Genomic DNA, 17,448 nt, shown 5'->3' with positions numbered 1-17,448 from the left:
TAGCCACGTTACTGTCAAATTGGGAAGAACATGATTTTGTGGCAGAGTTTGCGGAACGAGTATGAGACAGCACACTGTGATCTTGTCAAAGACCAATCAGTCAATACCTCTAGTGTGTCATAACAGAAGCGGATTTTTTAATTTAAAGTTTGCCAGCAAGTTATGGAGGTTTAAATGAGCAAATTTGAATTTAATGCCTTCTACCTCTTACTAAAACCGCTCTTTTAAAATTCCGCTTCTGTTATGACACACTACAGAATTCATAGTTTACCTATCTGCAGTGACAAGTAATGAAGTTTTGTATCCGCGCTGTATTCTCTGCCACAAAATTGTCGGAAAAGTGCAAACTTTGAAATTTCCGAAGGTGTCCCGACCAAAACACGATCAGAGATGTAATTGTATCGTAATTATATTCACGCACGCTTTTATGGTGAGAACAATGCGTTTTTAGAAAGGACGCAATTGTTTATGCCGAATATTATTGTGATTACTTTGATTTGCAGAAATATTTAAATCTGAATGAAAACTAACTCATAGACCTCCTATTATACAACGTAAAATGCAACGCTTTAAATTGGTTAAAATATCAAAGAAACAGGGATATTTTTCAAATCACGCGCACGCGCCCATATTTTTATTCAGTCATCAATCGTAAAGTTGTCGATGTCAGTCGTTGTACGTCGTGCATACGCTTTTAATAAATACATAATGATGAACCTAAGGTGTCCCCCGCGACCTTAAATCAGCATAAATTACTGTTTTGCCTGCAAGGAGCAGACGGTTGGCGCGGGTTTGTGGTGAGCAATGTGTAGTGGGATTAGAGTTTACATTTTACGGTCTAGCCTTCGCCGCGTTTTTGGTCAATGTTTCGTTTATTTTTATTTCCTTTGTCATCCGTGGATGTAGGCTTACGCCTCGTTTTGTTTAAATATTTAGTTCTACTATTATAATTGTATCGCTGTTATATAAGATCATATATTTCGAAAAGTATTCGTTTACAGTATGTTCGATAAGAATACCCCAAAACCCCAAGGGTTGCGCCACTGCCTTGGTCGGGGCACACGTTCCCCGTTTTCTTCACTTGCTGGTTTTTAGGGGTTTTCGTGTCCGGCTATGGTGCACTTATTTTTTGGTGTTATTTATAGTTTGCAGTTTCTTGTTTTATCCGTTGTAATTGAATAAACGGGACGGTGGCTAGCCTGGCCAACGCACCCAATTTACAACTGCGATGTGTCTCCGGATGTGTAGTGGAGGCAAAACCTTGTGCACTCTGTGGGCACATATCTATAGCCGATAGAGGTTAGCAGGCCCGTTGGGAGGGGGGGGGTGCGATGGGTGCGTCCGAACGCCCCCCCCCCCCCTCCCCCCAACGAGCCTTGGAAGTCCGCTCATTGTGAAAAAATATGAAAAGAAATAAGTAAAGGGTAGTGGTATTTCTGTACTTCGACTATTTACATTCAATTTGGTCCTTTGTGTTGAAGGTCCCCCATTTGTACATTCGTGTGGTCTATTTTGGACCAAATTTTGTGATTCTAAGTTAATTTCAACGGTACATTCTACCTAATGTCCTTCATAGTCGAACCACTACCAAAAAAAGAGGAGACTGGGTACTAGGCCTTTCTCGATTATGCTAGTAAAACTGGCATTTAATGCTACTAGAAATTCTCCCATAAAGCCAAAAAAATGCTAAAATAATGCCTGATTTCTTTAAAAAATGCCACTTGAATTCCAAAGAATGCTTTGTTTTATTTCAAACAAAACGTACCAACTCTTAAATTATATGCTCATTTCAACAACAGGTGATACCAGAAGTACATAATCTAGATCATGTACTTATGGTGATACTTAATAATTGTTTGTTTATAAAAAAAAATATTTAAAAAAAATATTTAAAAAAAAATAAAAAAATATATTTTTAAAAAAATTAAAAAAAAACATACACAAGTAACACAACACAAGTAAACAAGTAACACAACGCACAAACAGTCGAAACAGACAGAAAACAATCAAATTAAGTAATCAAAATTGTGAAACTTTAGGATTATTTATCCTTCTGAGTTCTGAGTGCTGAAATCTGGATCACAGTCATGAAAAATGACAGAAAATGCTAGCAATTCTTTTTCAAGAAAAAACGAAAAAAAATGCTCGTTTTCCCAAAAAATGCTAGCATAATCGAGAAAGGCCTACTGGGTACTTGTTGAGCTCGGAAGCACTCGAGAAGGTTGAAGCTTGCCACAGTGCTAAAAGATCAACAAACCGACTCTGGCTGATTTATGTAATTACCATTTGACAAATGAAGAAACCTATCTTTTTCCTGTCTTCCTTCCATATACTACCGTCATTCTTAGCTAAATAAATTGTAAATTACGTTTTCAAGGTTCTGTTTCGAAAAATATGATTTGAATTTAAAAATGTACCAGAATTGTTGTCGTTGTTACCTTCACTTTTACCTGCCTTTTTCCTAACAAACTGCCTTCGAAAGTTACGAAATGCTATCTCAGAAAACCTATTTTTCAAAATTTCCTGGGGAGGATAACCCCAGACCCCCCTACGTTATCGCGCCTGCGGCGCTCAACGTTTCGCACCGGAGGTGCTCATACGCACCCCCCCCCCCCCCATGCAAAATCCTGGTTACCGGCCCGAGGTATACGGTTTAACCGTGGAAAAAACCTAGCGGATCCTCATGCAGCAATGGCTTGTTCATATGAAAAATTCAATGGAAGACCCTTAAGAATTACCCTTAGGAATTGCGATTTATTTTGTCCTGATACGGTTTTTTTCCTGTTTGTGTCTATTTCTATTTTTGTCTATTTTTGTTTATTTTTGTCCGTATGTAGATCATGATCGATAAAAGAGAACTAAAATGCGACTTACACACGGCTAGCTATTAAAAATGCCAATTATTTTGTAGTATTGGTAAATAAACTCGACTATTCAGGTCGTTACCTACAAGACACTACATGTAGTTAACTATAACTGAAATTTCCGGAAGTTGCTTTTTCAGATATTCAAATATTTAAAAGGTCATTAAATGTTTTTTATTCAATAGCAACGGCCTTTTCACTAATATTAATTTCAAACCCTCATTCTCTCCACTGAGATGACTCTCTTTCCCGACCTTTTCAAGTCACTCGAAATCTACCATCATAATGTTTTTTGTTTGTACCGACACGAGGTGACACCGTGTTTTTAAACAAACGGACAAGCATCAAACACGGAATCAGGAAGTGCTGATTCTATTTTCATTTTCCTCATCCGCCCACTCAACCACGCCATTGAAAACATCATCTTCACTTTACACGCAATATTGATAGAAACCTCTCATGACAAATTGAAGTGTTGAATTTGGTGACCTTGAGCTGCATCACAGGAAACAATCGAATTCAGCAAGTTCGTTTTTTTTTTTTTTCCGAAATCTACCCCTTCTCCTCACAGGCAATGTCCAAGATATGTTTTTGTTTCTTAGCTGCAGCAATTATAGAGAACCAAGCCGTTAGCTTTTGGAATAAAGACACATTTGTTAATTATGAGTGCGCGTTCTTTCAATGGCCCAAGGTGAAGGGGTGACGAGTTTTCTCATAACATATTTCTTTCGCTTTTTGTGAAGTCAACAGCTTTCGTCCTCTTCCGACGCATACATTAAAGTCCACTGCAACCCAGCACTCTCTAGAAACTAGTTATAGTGATTTTCTGCCGAGGAAGCAAGACAAATTAAAAGTCAACTCGGGGAATTTTTTGCCATGTAAATTACCACACTTTTGTTGCTCATGCAGTAATCTGATCTCTCTTTATCAACAGGTACTTAAACTTTACACCTGTGACGAAAATATCTACCTCAAATGTTTTGAGTTTCCTCAAAGCAAAAATAGCAAAGAATCTGAAGGGCTATGTTTATCACCAAATTGCTTTCAAGGACCACTGAGTTCCACAAACCTCAACAACCACCTAACCAGTTTCGCTAACTATGAGCAAATCGGTACGGTCGCACTTTTTTCTTTGTCTGTAACTTCCCTAACTTTTAAAATTTTGTTACCATTTTACGGCTAAAAAATTAAGTAGTAATAATTACTTTAACTTCTTAGCTGGGACACCATTTTAAGAGAAAGATGTGAAGAAAACAAAAGCCGAAAGTTCGGGAATCTGTCAGTAAAGAGATATTATTATCCATTACATAACTAGCTTATTATAAACTGGTGGGATAAAAAAAGACTAAATATTGCTTCGTGAGAATTCAAAAAGAGACGCAATACAACAGTTTTAAAATAGAAACTATTCTTGTAATTTTAAAGCATGCCAGACCGGCATGGCAACTTATAACACAAAGGCTAAGCGTGAGACCACGTACAACTCCGTCATTTTTGCAAAGCGCAAATTTAATTTTTTTTCCAACGTCCTCATTGGTAAATCAGAATTTGATAGCGAATATAAACGTAGACATAACCCTCTGATCCTCGACTATTTACACTGCAAAAAAAAAAAAAACATACAAACGATGGATCGTATGAAAACCAGTTTGTTTTGGGGAAAGGTGAGTGAAATCTAAAGCTTTGTTTGTGTACTCCATGGTTCGATTTTTAATTTTTGTTAATTACCGGTTATTATCTAAATTTTTCAACAAATTGAATTATCTAACCGTTTTTTTTTTCTGTCTTTCTCGACCACTTAACCTAATTTTCCTTCCTTCATAGAAGCTACACGAAAAAGACATAATTTAGTCAATGACACGTGTACCCAGACTGTACTTAAAAACAGAGAAATGTAAAGGCCTTAAACTGTGTATGAAAGAAACCTCTGTTCTTATGAAAAATATCATGGAATTAAACAGCTCTGTAATTATAAGGTTTAAGATTTTGCTATAGCTTTTCGAGTGCGAAAACTTTTCGAGACCTTCGAGAAACGGGCCCCTGGGAACCTATGTTTTGTAGCGTATGACACGAGGAACTTAGAAAACAATTCATAGTTCTCCATATACGTAGCTTGTAAATTATTTTGTTTTTCCTCCCGGTCTCTTTCTTTTTTTACTGGTTTCTTTCTTTGCTTATAATTTCAACCAGGGGTTAATTTCATGTTGCGTTTTATTTTATTCTATCGTTAGCCAACATATATAATTAAGTATAGTTAAATCTTTTGTATCGGCATTCTCATCTCCACGTTGAACTCTATATCTGGGAATTTGGAGTTTACTTAACAGCTAATTTGTTGTTATGAAAATAAAATTGAATCGATTTCATAGTGTATGGTCGATAGATCAACATTTAAGTAACCAACATCTAAAACTTGTTAGTACTGAAAACACTCGTGAAAATGTAGATTCGAGAATCAAGATAGTTATGGTTGAAAAACAGATCACGTTTCTACATCTTTTACCAACAATTCAATCGGAAAGTAACCGAACTTCCGTTCAACAAGATCGGATGATTGAATGGATTTAAGAGATCAGCGCGACCAGTCTGAAAGTTTGAGAAGATTTGAGAAGATGTTGTTTTTGACTTACTGCTGAAAAATATCACATTTCCTTCTATTTCAGAAGCTTTTAGTCGTTGTTCTCCTGATAAATCAGATTTCTTCATCTCTGCAAGTGCCTTATTGCTCCAGCATTCATCAAAATGCCCGAAAAACACTCAAAAGTCTCCGCCACAATTTCCTGTTTGTCGAGAAGTCTTCTCCCTCGCTAGAGACATCTCTGGAAATTCCGAAACGCGTTACTCGTGACGTCAGAGTGCCAGGAACCACCATGTGCCCTTGGAGATGGACCCTAGATGACAGCCCAGATCGTGTCCCTCGATTCCTGACCAAGGCCGTGTGTCCTCATTGTGGGCATTACTGCCGTGCAGTGCTATATCACCATAAAGGACTGGTTCAGAGTTGTGACGTCAGAACAGGGGAAAAAGTTTGGAAATGGATTCAAGTCAAACTTCCGGTGGCTTTTGTTTACGATTCGTGAACTGGCGACCTTGTCATATATAATTAGACAACACCAAACTACTCATTTAGTATTTAAAGATATATTTATTGCATTCATCGCTCTTTTGTGCAAATCCTAGAGCTTCCAAAAATAAATAATTACAGTATAAGAGCTAGACCTTGAAAATTGAAATAAATTAAACCTTACATATAGTTTTGTCTACATAAAATAGAATTTGTTTCCTAAAAAGGTCATTGCTTTGGCAAGCCGTGAAGTCAAACTATAATGTTCTTGTAAATAATAAAGATGGTAGATTTTAAGCTTGGTGATAAATAGTGAAGAAATTATTCTACATGACACGAGCGTGGGACAAAGAAAAAAATCTGAGTCCCCGACGGGAATCGAACCCATGGCCTCCCAGATACCGGTTGGGCGCTCTAACCAACTGAGCTACGTGAGACTCGGGCCTAGCTCACAGCGAGTCTCACGTAGCTCAGTTGGTTAGAGCGCCCAACCGGTATCTGGGAGGCCATGGGTTCGATTCCCGTCGGGGACTCAGAATTTTTTCTTTGTCCCACGCTCGTGTCATGTAGAATAATTTCTTCACTATAATGTTCTTTTCCGGAAGCGACCACAAAATAAAAGTTTGCGCTTTTATTAGGCCAAACACTTTTTATAAGAGAACCCTAACCCTTCCCTTTGAAGTTCCTCAGCTAGAACTACAAGTCTTTCCCCGGCCCACTATTAAGCTCCCGCGCCCCTTCCAAGGACAATTTACAATCCAGAAAATAACTATTTTATGGTGCGTGTAAACGGTAAATTTTGTTATAGTGCACATAAATAAGCCTCAACAAAAATAATCCCTAGTTTGGGAAACTATTTACAATTTCCCTTATTAGGTCTGGCTTATAATTTCTAGTTTGTGATACTATTTACAATTTATCTACAATTATGCCTGGTTTGCTGCCCTATGTGCCACACAGGCATGATGGGTAGTACTTAGTAGTAGTATGCCTGGTTTATGCATGGCATAACCATCGAATTTAATTTTATTTCGTGGAAACTTTGACAGGCCCTTAACCCTTTCACTCCCATGGGAAATGCCACATTTTTGTAAAACGGTAACTATGGACCCAAAGACCACATACAATATACCATTTGAAAGGTATTGTTTGTGGTATGTCATAAATCATACTTACAGACCCAGAGGAAGTCACTGTTTTAATTCAAAAGGTGACAAAACCAAAAAAATAAAACATTAAAAAATATCTCATTCCGCCTATTTTTCGGGTATACCCCTAAACTATAGCTTAATTTGCAGCTCTTAATGTGTGGGTTGTTGTCAGATATTTACGTGATTTTAAAATTGAAAGAGGAAAAAGTTGCAAAAGTTATAGGGGTGGTTAATCAGGTCTCATATGCTAGGGGGTATGATTTTATGTTTTAAAAAGACAGATCTGTTCAAGACCATTTTCCTGTCCAAATTTCATACAAATTGACCAAATATTGAGCATGTAATGGCATGTTGTGCCATATGGCACTCTTGGGAGTGAAAGGGTTAAAAGTTGTTTTCATAGAATGAGACGAAAGTGTGGTGTATGAAACTGAACTCACAGACCTTGGACGAATTCAATTCTCTACGCGAATTAAATTCGCTTTAAAAAGCGTCAAACAGTTTAAATTTGATGATTATATGATTTGTAATCCAGGCCGTACATTAATAGCCGCGGCTGCAGCATGTTATGTGTGATATATTGGTACAAACAGTCGGCTGGGGAAACAAGTATTGTGAACAATAAATTCCGGTCTCCGAGACCAGGCTGAGCCCGCAGTTTTCCGTCTCGAAGTTGCTAAGCAACTGTTCGCGCCATAATGGCGTGTCAAACTTCGGAGAACTTTCGAGTGCTAGCGCTGTTCTTTGACTGCATGCAAAATAAGAATCCAAAACTTAACTTGGGTTAAAAGAAGATTTGCCAGAAATTTGAATTTATTCCCCCACTTCGAAAATGAACGACAGCTACTTCTTCACAGCAGTTATCACCCCTTTACGCATAACACTTGTTTTAGCGTGTGAACAACGTCTACCAAGTCACTCTGTGCTTCCATGACGTCATCGATATCCTTATACGCCATTGGTGTTTCGTCAATGACGTCAGCGTCCTTGCGGCACTCCACGCCTTGTGTCGCTCTCACGTGATCATCAATTGTGAACATTTTCTTGGCTTTGGTCCGAGACATGGTCCTTCCTGCACCGTGGCTACAACTACGGAAAAATTAAAAAAGAATCAGTTTAATACAGCATAACAGTACCACATGAATACACAACTCGATAGCTTTCATTTGAATGGTCATCAAAAAGTTGAACCACATTAACAGACTTCTAGGTTTGACTAGGAACAAATTCGCTTAAAAATCTGTCATCAACTGAGAATTTAGACTTCAGTTGCTCCAAGTTTTTTACCAGCTTAAAAAAATGTTAAACGTTCGTTTCCTAGCCATTTTGACACGCGCTTCGCACCGACCTTTTTAGTGCCGACATGCGCCTTGTAGAGTTTTATGGGAATTGCGAAGGGCGCGAGATCACGAGAAGGCCACGCGTGGCCGTCTCGCACCTTTCTCTTTTCCCATACGCGCTCTTGAAAACGACACAGGCGCCTGCTACGCACGCTACTGCTAGTCCAGTCCCTGAGCTCTCTCTTCCGCACGCCCTTTATAATAAAGTGAGTCTGCAGATTATGTGCTCAGGACCCGATGGTGTGGCGACGAGCTGACGTCACAGCAATCGGAATGCTCGTGCGATTTCCGATTGGCGGATAAGTTCGGAAAAGTTTCGGATTTTTTACGAGGATTTTCAACAAAACGTCACTTCTTTTTCCGGAATTTCAACCTGTATCTCAACGTTAACATACCTGTGAAAAGCTTCAGGATTTCCCTTGCCTCTGACGATAAACGACCGTGCTCCCATTGAACCTGGTATGATGCCTAACTCATTCTGACGAGCAGAAACCTGTAGGTGAAGAGAAAATCTCGGAAACTAAAGAATCGCCATTTATCACTTTCTAAACAATAACCTCTATTTGGCGGGATATTATCTGTTCCGAGAAGCGAACAGTGTGAGCTTCATTCTGTTGCGGTTTTGTGATGCTGGTCAGTTAATAACATCGAGTTCTATTCAGTTTAACAACTTACGCTGAACGAAATCGAACATGCGAACCCCAAACACGCACATTTTGAAACCTAGAGAATATATCCTTGGACCTGGGGGGGGGGGGGGTGACTTTTTGGTGTCACGTGACGTATTTCGACCAATCTCGCGCTAGACAACAAGTTCTTCATCACCATCATCAAGTCTCTTCGCGCCAGTAGGCGCATAAGGCCGTAGACAACAAGTTAATGAAATAAAAACAGCGATATTTATGACGCATATTTCTAGCGGGAGGTGGGGGAAGGGCACTTTAGACCAGTACGACTAGCTCTTTCACCACACCCTTCTCTCGTACAATGCAGGTAACTTACCGCTCCTTTTCTTGTAAGAAATACTTCTTTTCCAAAGTGTGTTTCCACTTTAACATAGTTATGATGGCAGTTGACAGCTTTGCTTGATGGATCCACGTCAAATGCCGGCATATCTGAACACTCATGCGCAGCTTTGAGTACATTAGCCATCATTATATTACGATTTATTCGGGCAAATGTTTGTGCCCACGTGACCGCAAATACGTAGTCTTCGAAGTTCTTTGAACCGTCCCTGAGGTACGCTAGATCTTTCTCAACCTGCGGGGAGAAAAGTTTAATAAACCATGTAAAGTTCTGGACAATATAAAATGTTGCAAAAAGTTACAATACACAAACATCTTTTCCTTCGCCTTACTGGTCCAAATTTGGGTCATGTGATAAATCTCTTCTCTACTGGACAGTTATTGTGAGTGGCGACTGACAAACACGTGGGCACCACTTGCTATTCACGTACCCTGGACCAATACCAATTCTCGCAAGTTTACGCTACCGAAAATAAATGGAATTTGAACGTGTCCTATTGAAGGTGCTGTCTCAAAATTTGGCATGCAACGTGCAGTTCGCAATTTTGCCGGGAATTTTGTTGCCACACGTCGTCACACGAAAAATTGTGTAGAGTAACATACCCTGACAGACTACAATCCTTTTTCGCATCGTTTTTCGTCCTAGCAAGCGTTGCACGAGGGAGAATCAAGTTCTACGTTTTGCAACTATTAATAACGGTAACGCTACCAACGAATACTTGTGTGTTACATAAGAAATGTTTCTTGCAATGTGTTTTGTATAAACGCGCAACAAAATTGGGAAATACGTTGGTCGAAACATTCCTTTGCGAAAGAGCGCCTTTACTCAAAAAACAACATAAATATTTTGTTGGGCGATTACGGTAAAACCTTTTTACAAGATTCTAACATTATAGAGCACCACAAGGACACTGTTCTTTAAACCCTAAGCTACTTTTTAGATTACAATTCAGTTTTCGGACATCTCTTCACAAATGTCCTTTCTATTGTACTTTCCACAATAAAACAGTAAGATATTAACTTTGACATAATGCCGTACCTTAACTTGTTTGTCCAGTTTTAACATGTCATTCTTGGCGAGTTCAATGTACACTGTCCCGATCCTGTTCCCTGGACCACGTGACCCTGAATGCAGCATGAACCACACCCTGTCCTCTTCATCAAGACACATCTGAGAGAGAAAAATGCATCAGTTGAGATAATTTTCAAATAATCAGAGTGAAACTTAAAAATGTCAGCCTTCAGCAGACAGCCAGGTATTTTGCTTTAGGTGTTGGCCCCAGGGCTCTAGGCCCCCCAAAATGGGGTTCCAGATTCTGTGGCAAACATTTTCAGGGCTCCATGCAACATAGCGTTCCAAGCAGCAAACAAAGACGCTCCAGGCTGCACAGTGAAAACTTCAGTACTTTCAGGCGCTGACTCCCCTCCCCTCCTCAGACAGGTAATCTTTATCCTCCCTCTCTTTATTCCTCCCTCCTCTTTGTGACCCCGTGTGATCTGAGTTGTCTGTAGCACTGGTTCACTCAGGCATCAGTTCTCCACAACACAGCTTTACGTTTGCATATTAGGCTATGTTTATTGGACATGCACAAACATTTTGTAATCTAGACTAGGGTGAACATTTGATCATAATATATGCCAAACAACAAACTACCTCAATGAAGTGGTTTCCTGTGCCAAGAGTCCCTAGATGATTGGCATTATTCTGCGCCTTGGCCATTGGTTGTCGACTACAGATGTATTCATATTCTTTCTTTAGTTTATTCCACTCCTTCACTACAGAGTCTGGAATGTCACTTGCTTTCCAAGCTCCAAGATCACCTTTACGTCCCTGAGAATTTTAAAGATAAAAATTTCTCTTACTCGATCATAACTAACACATTTCTTTTAATGCAGAGATTCTGAAATAGGTGAGATAAAAGAAATATATTATTTGCCGGCCGGGAGGTCCGTATAGGGAAAAACTGTACCCGAGGTCTTGAGTACGGTGTGCTCCGACTCAAGACCAAGGGTACAGTTTTTCCCAATACGGACCGACCTAGGCCGGCAAATAACGTTTCTATTTTTTTCTACTTTAATTTGTTTGGAAAAGAAACCAAGAAAAAATGTGTCGCAAAATCTTTGTTTGTATACGCGCGAATTTGATTTGAGTGCGACTCGATCGACGGGCAAGAGTGAAGAATGCTGTTTGCTGTTTAATTCCGAATAAAATGAACGGTACTCGGAACCAATCAGATTGCAGGATTCGGTTCATCTTGCCTGCTCGCGCGCTGAGAAAAAAATAATATCCTAAGGACTGAGAGGATATATTTTGACTTTCATATACATTTGTTCACTGAATGTCTCCAGTACTAGCTGTCCTACCCATGACAGCATACTCTCTTGCTAACACCTTTTTAGTTTTAGTCCTAGCAATATGTGAGCTCAATTAAAGTATAAAATCTCCCGATTGATTTCCACATATTTCTTTTACATTTAAGTTAAAAGAATTTGGCAGTAGATTAAGTAGAGGGTGTTATGCGTGACACATGAAAAGGGCAAAAATAAAACTGTGACAGTGATGCCTGAAAATACATGACAATGAATTTGGTTAAATTTTGTGCCTGAAACAGTATCACAACCCCCTTTGCTACCCTCATAATACAACACAAGACAAGTCACAAATGATTTTTTGACAGCTGGTACTGTGAAGGAAAATATCAGATTTAAACACTCCACTCTTCAGAGGTAAGTATGCATAAAATAAAATATAACATTTTTCCAGTCACCTGATTGGTTCGTCCATGCGGTACAGCCTGTTCAATAGCCCTTCGGAGGTTCTTCAGTGAATCTGGCAGATGTTCTGCTGACATTGTTGTCCTTACTGCCATCATTCCACATCCAATGTCCTGCAGTTAAAAAGTGCATTAAAAGGGGTCTTGAATGGTCCATCAAAATTTTGCAGTGCTTGCAAAATTAGATTCTGCTTGGAATGCTGGCAAAATTTTTGGTGCATGCTCGTTTGCTTGCATGTGCATGCTTGCATATTTTTGCAAGTGCTCGCATGCTCGGTTTGATTGGAGGTAGCTTTTTGAAAAGTGCTCGTTGCTCGCAAGACTAACTTTTGTCAATGCTCGCGCTCGCAAAGAAAAAAACTCTACTCGCAAGACCATTTGATATCTCTATAACTGACTCCTATCAGTCCCATGTTCATACTACCCAGGGGCCAACATTGGCAAACTCTTATTAACTGATTTCGCGGCTATGCAGGCCAGCTGAATGAAGGCCTCCTGAGTGCATGATTATTTGAATGGTTTTTCATGCATTCGTGATGAAAAGTTTAAAAAAAACCCTCAATTAATCAGTTTCATTAAGATTCTATGTCACTGTGAGTGACTGGGTTATGCTAAAACAGTAAGACTAAAGGCCCTGCCAGGGTAAGTTCCAACAAGCAACATGGCCCAGAAAGTAGCAACAGCATATAAATTAAAATCACAACAAATGGCAACCGTTATAGGAAAACTTCGACAAGCAATTTTCCTTCAATTTTACTACCGACAGCGACGTGAAGTGCTATAAAACAGTGACAGGGGACATTTTTAAATTTAGACAAGCGACGTGGGATCCCCCCCCCCCTGGCAGGACCTCAGACTACCTTCTCCTGGCTTGTAGCTGCCGGTTGGTGGCTGGCAATGTGCTGACCCTTGCCAACTAAACACCTTGTGCAGATAGAAACCTAGAGCTTGCATAACATTACTGTAAATATTTTTGAGATCCTACTCACCACTCCAACTGCTGCTGGAATAATCGCATCAACAGTAGCAACCACGCATCCCACACATGCTCCCTTCCCAAGATGCATATCAGGCATGGCTGCCACATGTGAGTGGATGATCGGCAACTTTGCCAAAGAAAGAAGTTGATCTGCAGCATCTTTTTCAAAAGGAACACCCTTTACCCAGGCTTTAACTGGCACACCTTTCTAGAAAACAGAGTTAACACATCTGGAGACCAGCACAACATAACCTATAGAATACAGGTCAACAGATAAATAAACAGCTTATTTAGCTGTAGAGTATTTATACGTTGACAGACATTAAATTCATGAACTCACTAGCTACTACTGTCAAGCCTCCACTTAAGACTACCTTTCTATAATGGCCAGGATTTTTCATCATTACATTGATTGCTAAGACTTATTGAACTCTGTCTTTACAACAGTCTGCTTTTTCTGCCCTGGAGGGGGGGGGGTACTCCCCCAAAATACATATATCACAGGGGTTGTGATTTTGAGCTTCCTGTTCTAGAATGGGGTATCCATTTTAGAGCTGATTCCTAGAATGGGGTATGATATTTCAAACCGAAAAGCTTCAAGTGATCTGCAGCCAGAATGGGGTATTAAATATTGACCTATTTCTGGGACAGGGTTTCGTTTTGAATGCAAATTCTTTCTAAAATGGGGTGCTAAGAAGTTCAACTGCATATCATTCACTATTTTTTTTAACAAATTATTCCTGCAAGTATTTATTTAAAAGCTTATGGACAAGTTACTTCTTCGGGATGTATACTGTAATATTGAGGGATGTAACTTTAAATTATTCTTGCTGTATTACCCAGTTAGCAATTCAGTGTTGTTACAAACAACTGCAAATGCCAGTGTAAGTATTGTAAATGTATTGATTAGCACACTAAATATGATAATGTAATAATATTAAGAAAACTGGCAGCAACATGCAAACAAAATATCCTATAGGAAATTATTTTCATGGACAATTGCGCATTAATAACCGTGGATCTAAAAAAAAACGCTAATCTCAGCTATTAATCCTGTACTGTTTTGGAAAAACACGCGATATTGTTTACAAAACTAAAGGGCGAGTAAACAGAGTCCATAGCTTGCTTACGTTCTTTCCTTCACCAAGAACCACGTAACTCGAACTCCTTTTTATCACCGTCCCTCCTCTGAGCAACGAAATCACATGTTGGCGCTCATTTGGGAAGGAGGAGACTCGTCCAACCTTCCATCGAAACATTCTGATCTTGCAGATTTTCAACAGATTTTGTAAACACGCACACGAGTTGGTTCCAGTCTTACTCGTTAGTGCCAAAAACAAAAAACCTTTGTCCAAACTGCGGTGAAGGAGTGATATTGGGGGAGGGGACTGTAGCGCTGTAAACTGAAGGAGTTTTATGGGGGAGGGGAAGGAAGGGCGGAGAGTAGTCAGTTTGTTGCTGTTCCATCTTAACATTTTTTATTTAGATCTAAGACCAGCAAAATCTACATTACGTTCATTTTATTATATGTCGTGAACATTGAAAGAGAGTGGAAATGCAACAGCAAAAAGTGATAGTGAGGGGGAGGGAGTGAGTATGAGTGGCTGGAGGATATTGTGATAAAAAGAAACAATCACCCACATTAAATAAATCAAATTCTAATAAGGCATTGACACACCAGTGGTAGATCTGGCGGAGGGGCCCGCGTGGGGTGCCTGGGCCCCCATCTTTTTTGGCCAAATAGAGGCCCGAAAGGCCGAGAAAAATTATTTTTGAGGGTGGGCCCTCCCTGGATGGGCCCCCACTTAGCTGAGGATCTGGATCCCCTACTGCACTCTCTGCTTAAGTTTTAAGTTTGGTCTTCCTTTTTGTATCATTAGTTTTTTAGACAATTAGGAATCACGCAAATTACGCAATAACGCCCAAGCCTGGGCTAATGGTGCAAAATGAAAACTAACTTAACCAAGAAATTGTCCTTCATTAGCTTGAAAGAGAATTTCAGACCCAACAAAGAAGTAGTTTTGATAAAAGAAACAATGTTAGTACAGTCTTGCATTTATTAAAATTTTTTATTTGGCACTTAATAATTACTAAGACAAGTAATAAATTGTTACTAAGAAGAGGCAGCATAGCTGAGTGGTTTTGTGCTCTGGACTTAAAATCTAGAGGTTTCTGGTTCAAATACATTCATGTGTACTTCATTCCACCGCTATTTGGATTTGTTCTTGGTAGTTTGCAAGTTCAAATACTTGGCCATTGCTTGATAATCAGAAACCCACAAGGGTTGAAACGTGTAACGCGCGCGCACAGCGTTTGAATATTCATCTTGCTAAGTACCATATTTGGAAACACAAAGAATTTGAACATGAATGCTTTATACATGAAATGACACATGCAACATAATTTGGTTTTGCGGTAAGTTGCTTGAATTTCCACCTAAACGCCATAAATTTCTTACAGAAACCTAAGAAACAGGTAGCGAAGTTCTCCAGACTACTTCAAGAAGATGAAACAGGAGAATTTAACCAAATTTAACTTTATTCAACCAAGCTTGTTCAAAAACAAGATTACACCATCGAGCGTGAGCTCGCGCGCGCTGTGAATTTAATCCAAATATAGTAATTTTGATTGCTTAAATGGTTCTCGTAATTTTCCAAATATGGTACTTAGTGTAAATGAATGTGCAAACGCTTTGGACAATGCGAATCATAGGGAGTTACACGTTTCAACCCTTATGGGTTTCTGTGATAATTTAATGTACACAAGGCTGTCCCCTTTTCCCCTCCATTTACTATCGTTCGATCGTCCCAGTAGATTGCCCCTGATTTTGTGTAAGGATTTCTTTTAAATCCGACTGACCAACCAAAAGTAGGAAACACATTTTACGGTCATTACTTTTTCTATAATTTCTCCACTTGCTGGTATTAGTCCTCATCTGATTCATCACCTGGTTGCCTAATCAAATTTCTCACATTCAGAAGATCAACCAACTTGTTGACGTCATTACCACAGGCTAAATCAACAATGTCAGTTGGCATTCTGCTGAAATGAGAAGGATTAGGCTGCACCCCTCCTGCACATGTTACATACTTGAACATGCCTTTAAACTCATCATCATTATCACTGATCGACAGGGAGGGGTCACTGAGTTCGTCCCATGTAAATAGTAGGGGGTCTGTTTGAGGCCCAAATGGACTAAAGTCAATAAGTAAAACTCTCTGAGCTGAATACCTGTAAACGTCAAATGTATATGAACTGTCAGGAAATTTATAAGCTACTTTGTTTTTGAAAAATTTTGCAATATCGCTACAAATGTCTTCTTCGTTTTGTTCAATGAACTCGTAGCAGCTTGCAATGTCTCTCTGAGAGATTGCAATCAGTTTGTTATCTTTCACAAAACACCGGAATTCCATTCCTGGATTTATATCCTTCCATTTGCGAAGTATAAGCTCAAAACCGTCCTCTAATTCTCCCTCCCCGTCTTCACAGTGCTTGAAAGTGTCAAAGAGTGTTCTGGAGATGTTGTCAGAACTCTTGAGAAGAAGATAAATGTCGTTTGGGCACTTGCATTTTAGTGTTCCGTCACAAGAAATCCAAGAGGCGTCCAACGGTGAACTCCAGTTTAGCTTAGGAAAGACAGCACCGTCTAACTCGATTATAGCTTCTTTGATTCCAGAATCAATTTCATTGAATTCAGGAGCTTCGATCGTTTGTTCGCTTGGGTCCTCGTCCAAAGCCTGCCATTCTTCAGAGTCGCTTTCGATTTCTTCGTCTGAATCTCGTGTGACAACAGGCTGGCCTGGCAAGACAACATTATCAGCCTTCAGATAATCAACAAACTCCTTCGAAAGTGGAATTACCCGGCTTCTGATAGTAATATTCTTGAACTTTGGATACCACACAGAAAAGTTACAATTCAACACGTGTTCTCGTTTCATTTTCGCGTTCAGAGCTAAAACGCTCAAAACGGAAGGAACTTTTAACTTTTTTTTCCTTTCGCTTCCTTCTCTCAGTCTTCAGCAAAGAAAAATCTCGTTTCCCGTGTTATATAAAGCACTTCGATTGCAACAAATATTTAGCACGTTGTGCAAGCATCGGGCCGGGGAAATAAGCAGAAATCTTACATCATACACCCACTCGAATGATTATTGACTTTTCCGATTCTCTTCCGAAACGCGATTGATTCGATTTATGTCGGCGCGCAAAGCGCAAAGCAAACAACGCAATAGCTTATGGGTAAATTCATTGTCT

General features: G+C 39.5%; 2 protein-coding genes across 4 annotated transcripts in view; both read right to left on the bottom strand.

Moving 5' to 3' along the window:
• The window catches only part of LOC144654862 (RNA-splicing ligase RtcB-like), a 176,424-nt gene extending 161,954 nt beyond the window's left edge, over positions 1–14,470 (bottom strand). Inside the window, exons 1-8 of one of the 3 annotated variants that reach the window (XM_078515095.1) lie at positions 14,328–14,470; positions 13,208–13,405; positions 12,213–12,332; positions 11,099–11,275; positions 10,484–10,615; positions 9,422–9,679; positions 8,815–8,912; positions 7,905–8,168 (exon numbers count right to left, since the gene is read on the bottom strand). In XM_078515095.1, the coding sequence (XP_078371221.1) occupies positions 7,943–8,168; positions 8,815–8,912; positions 9,422–9,679; positions 10,484–10,615; positions 11,099–11,275; positions 12,213–12,332; positions 13,208–13,405; positions 14,328–14,456 (1,338 nt within the window). In that variant the 5' untranslated portion in view covers positions 14,457–14,470 and the 3' untranslated portion in view covers positions 7,905–7,942. Of the gene's footprint in view, positions 1–6,001; positions 8,169–8,814; positions 8,913–9,421; positions 9,680–10,483; positions 10,616–11,098; positions 11,276–12,212; positions 12,333–13,207; positions 13,450–14,327 lie in introns of those variants that run through there. The other 2 variants (XM_078515094.1, XM_078515096.1) reach the window with 2 other exon arrangements.
• Positions 14,471–15,247: 777 nt separating this feature from the next.
• Positions 15,248–17,333, bottom strand: LOC144654800 (cell division cycle protein 123 homolog). Its single transcript, XM_078515024.1, has one exon. The coding sequence runs from the start codon at positions 17,133–17,135 to the stop codon at positions 16,122–16,124; it is 1,014 nt and encodes a 337-aa protein (XP_078371150.1). The 5' UTR covers positions 17,136–17,333; the 3' UTR covers positions 15,248–16,121.
• Between the last annotated feature and the right edge of the window lie 115 nt (positions 17,334–17,448).

The sequence above is a fragment of the Oculina patagonica genome, chromosome 5, assembly GCF_052425735.1.
Source record: "Oculina patagonica isolate OP01 chromosome 5, crgOcupat, whole genome shotgun sequence".
NCBI lineage: Eukaryota > Metazoa > Cnidaria > Anthozoa > Scleractinia > Oculinidae > Oculina > Oculina patagonica.
This window is presented reverse-complemented; position numbering and strand designations above follow the sequence as displayed.

What these genes read in the sequence shown, in the direction of transcription:
- LOC144654800 (XM_078515024.1), bottom strand. Translation starts at nt 17,135, where the DNA reads ATGAAACGAGAACACGTGTTGAATTGTAACTTTTCTGTGTGGTATCCA.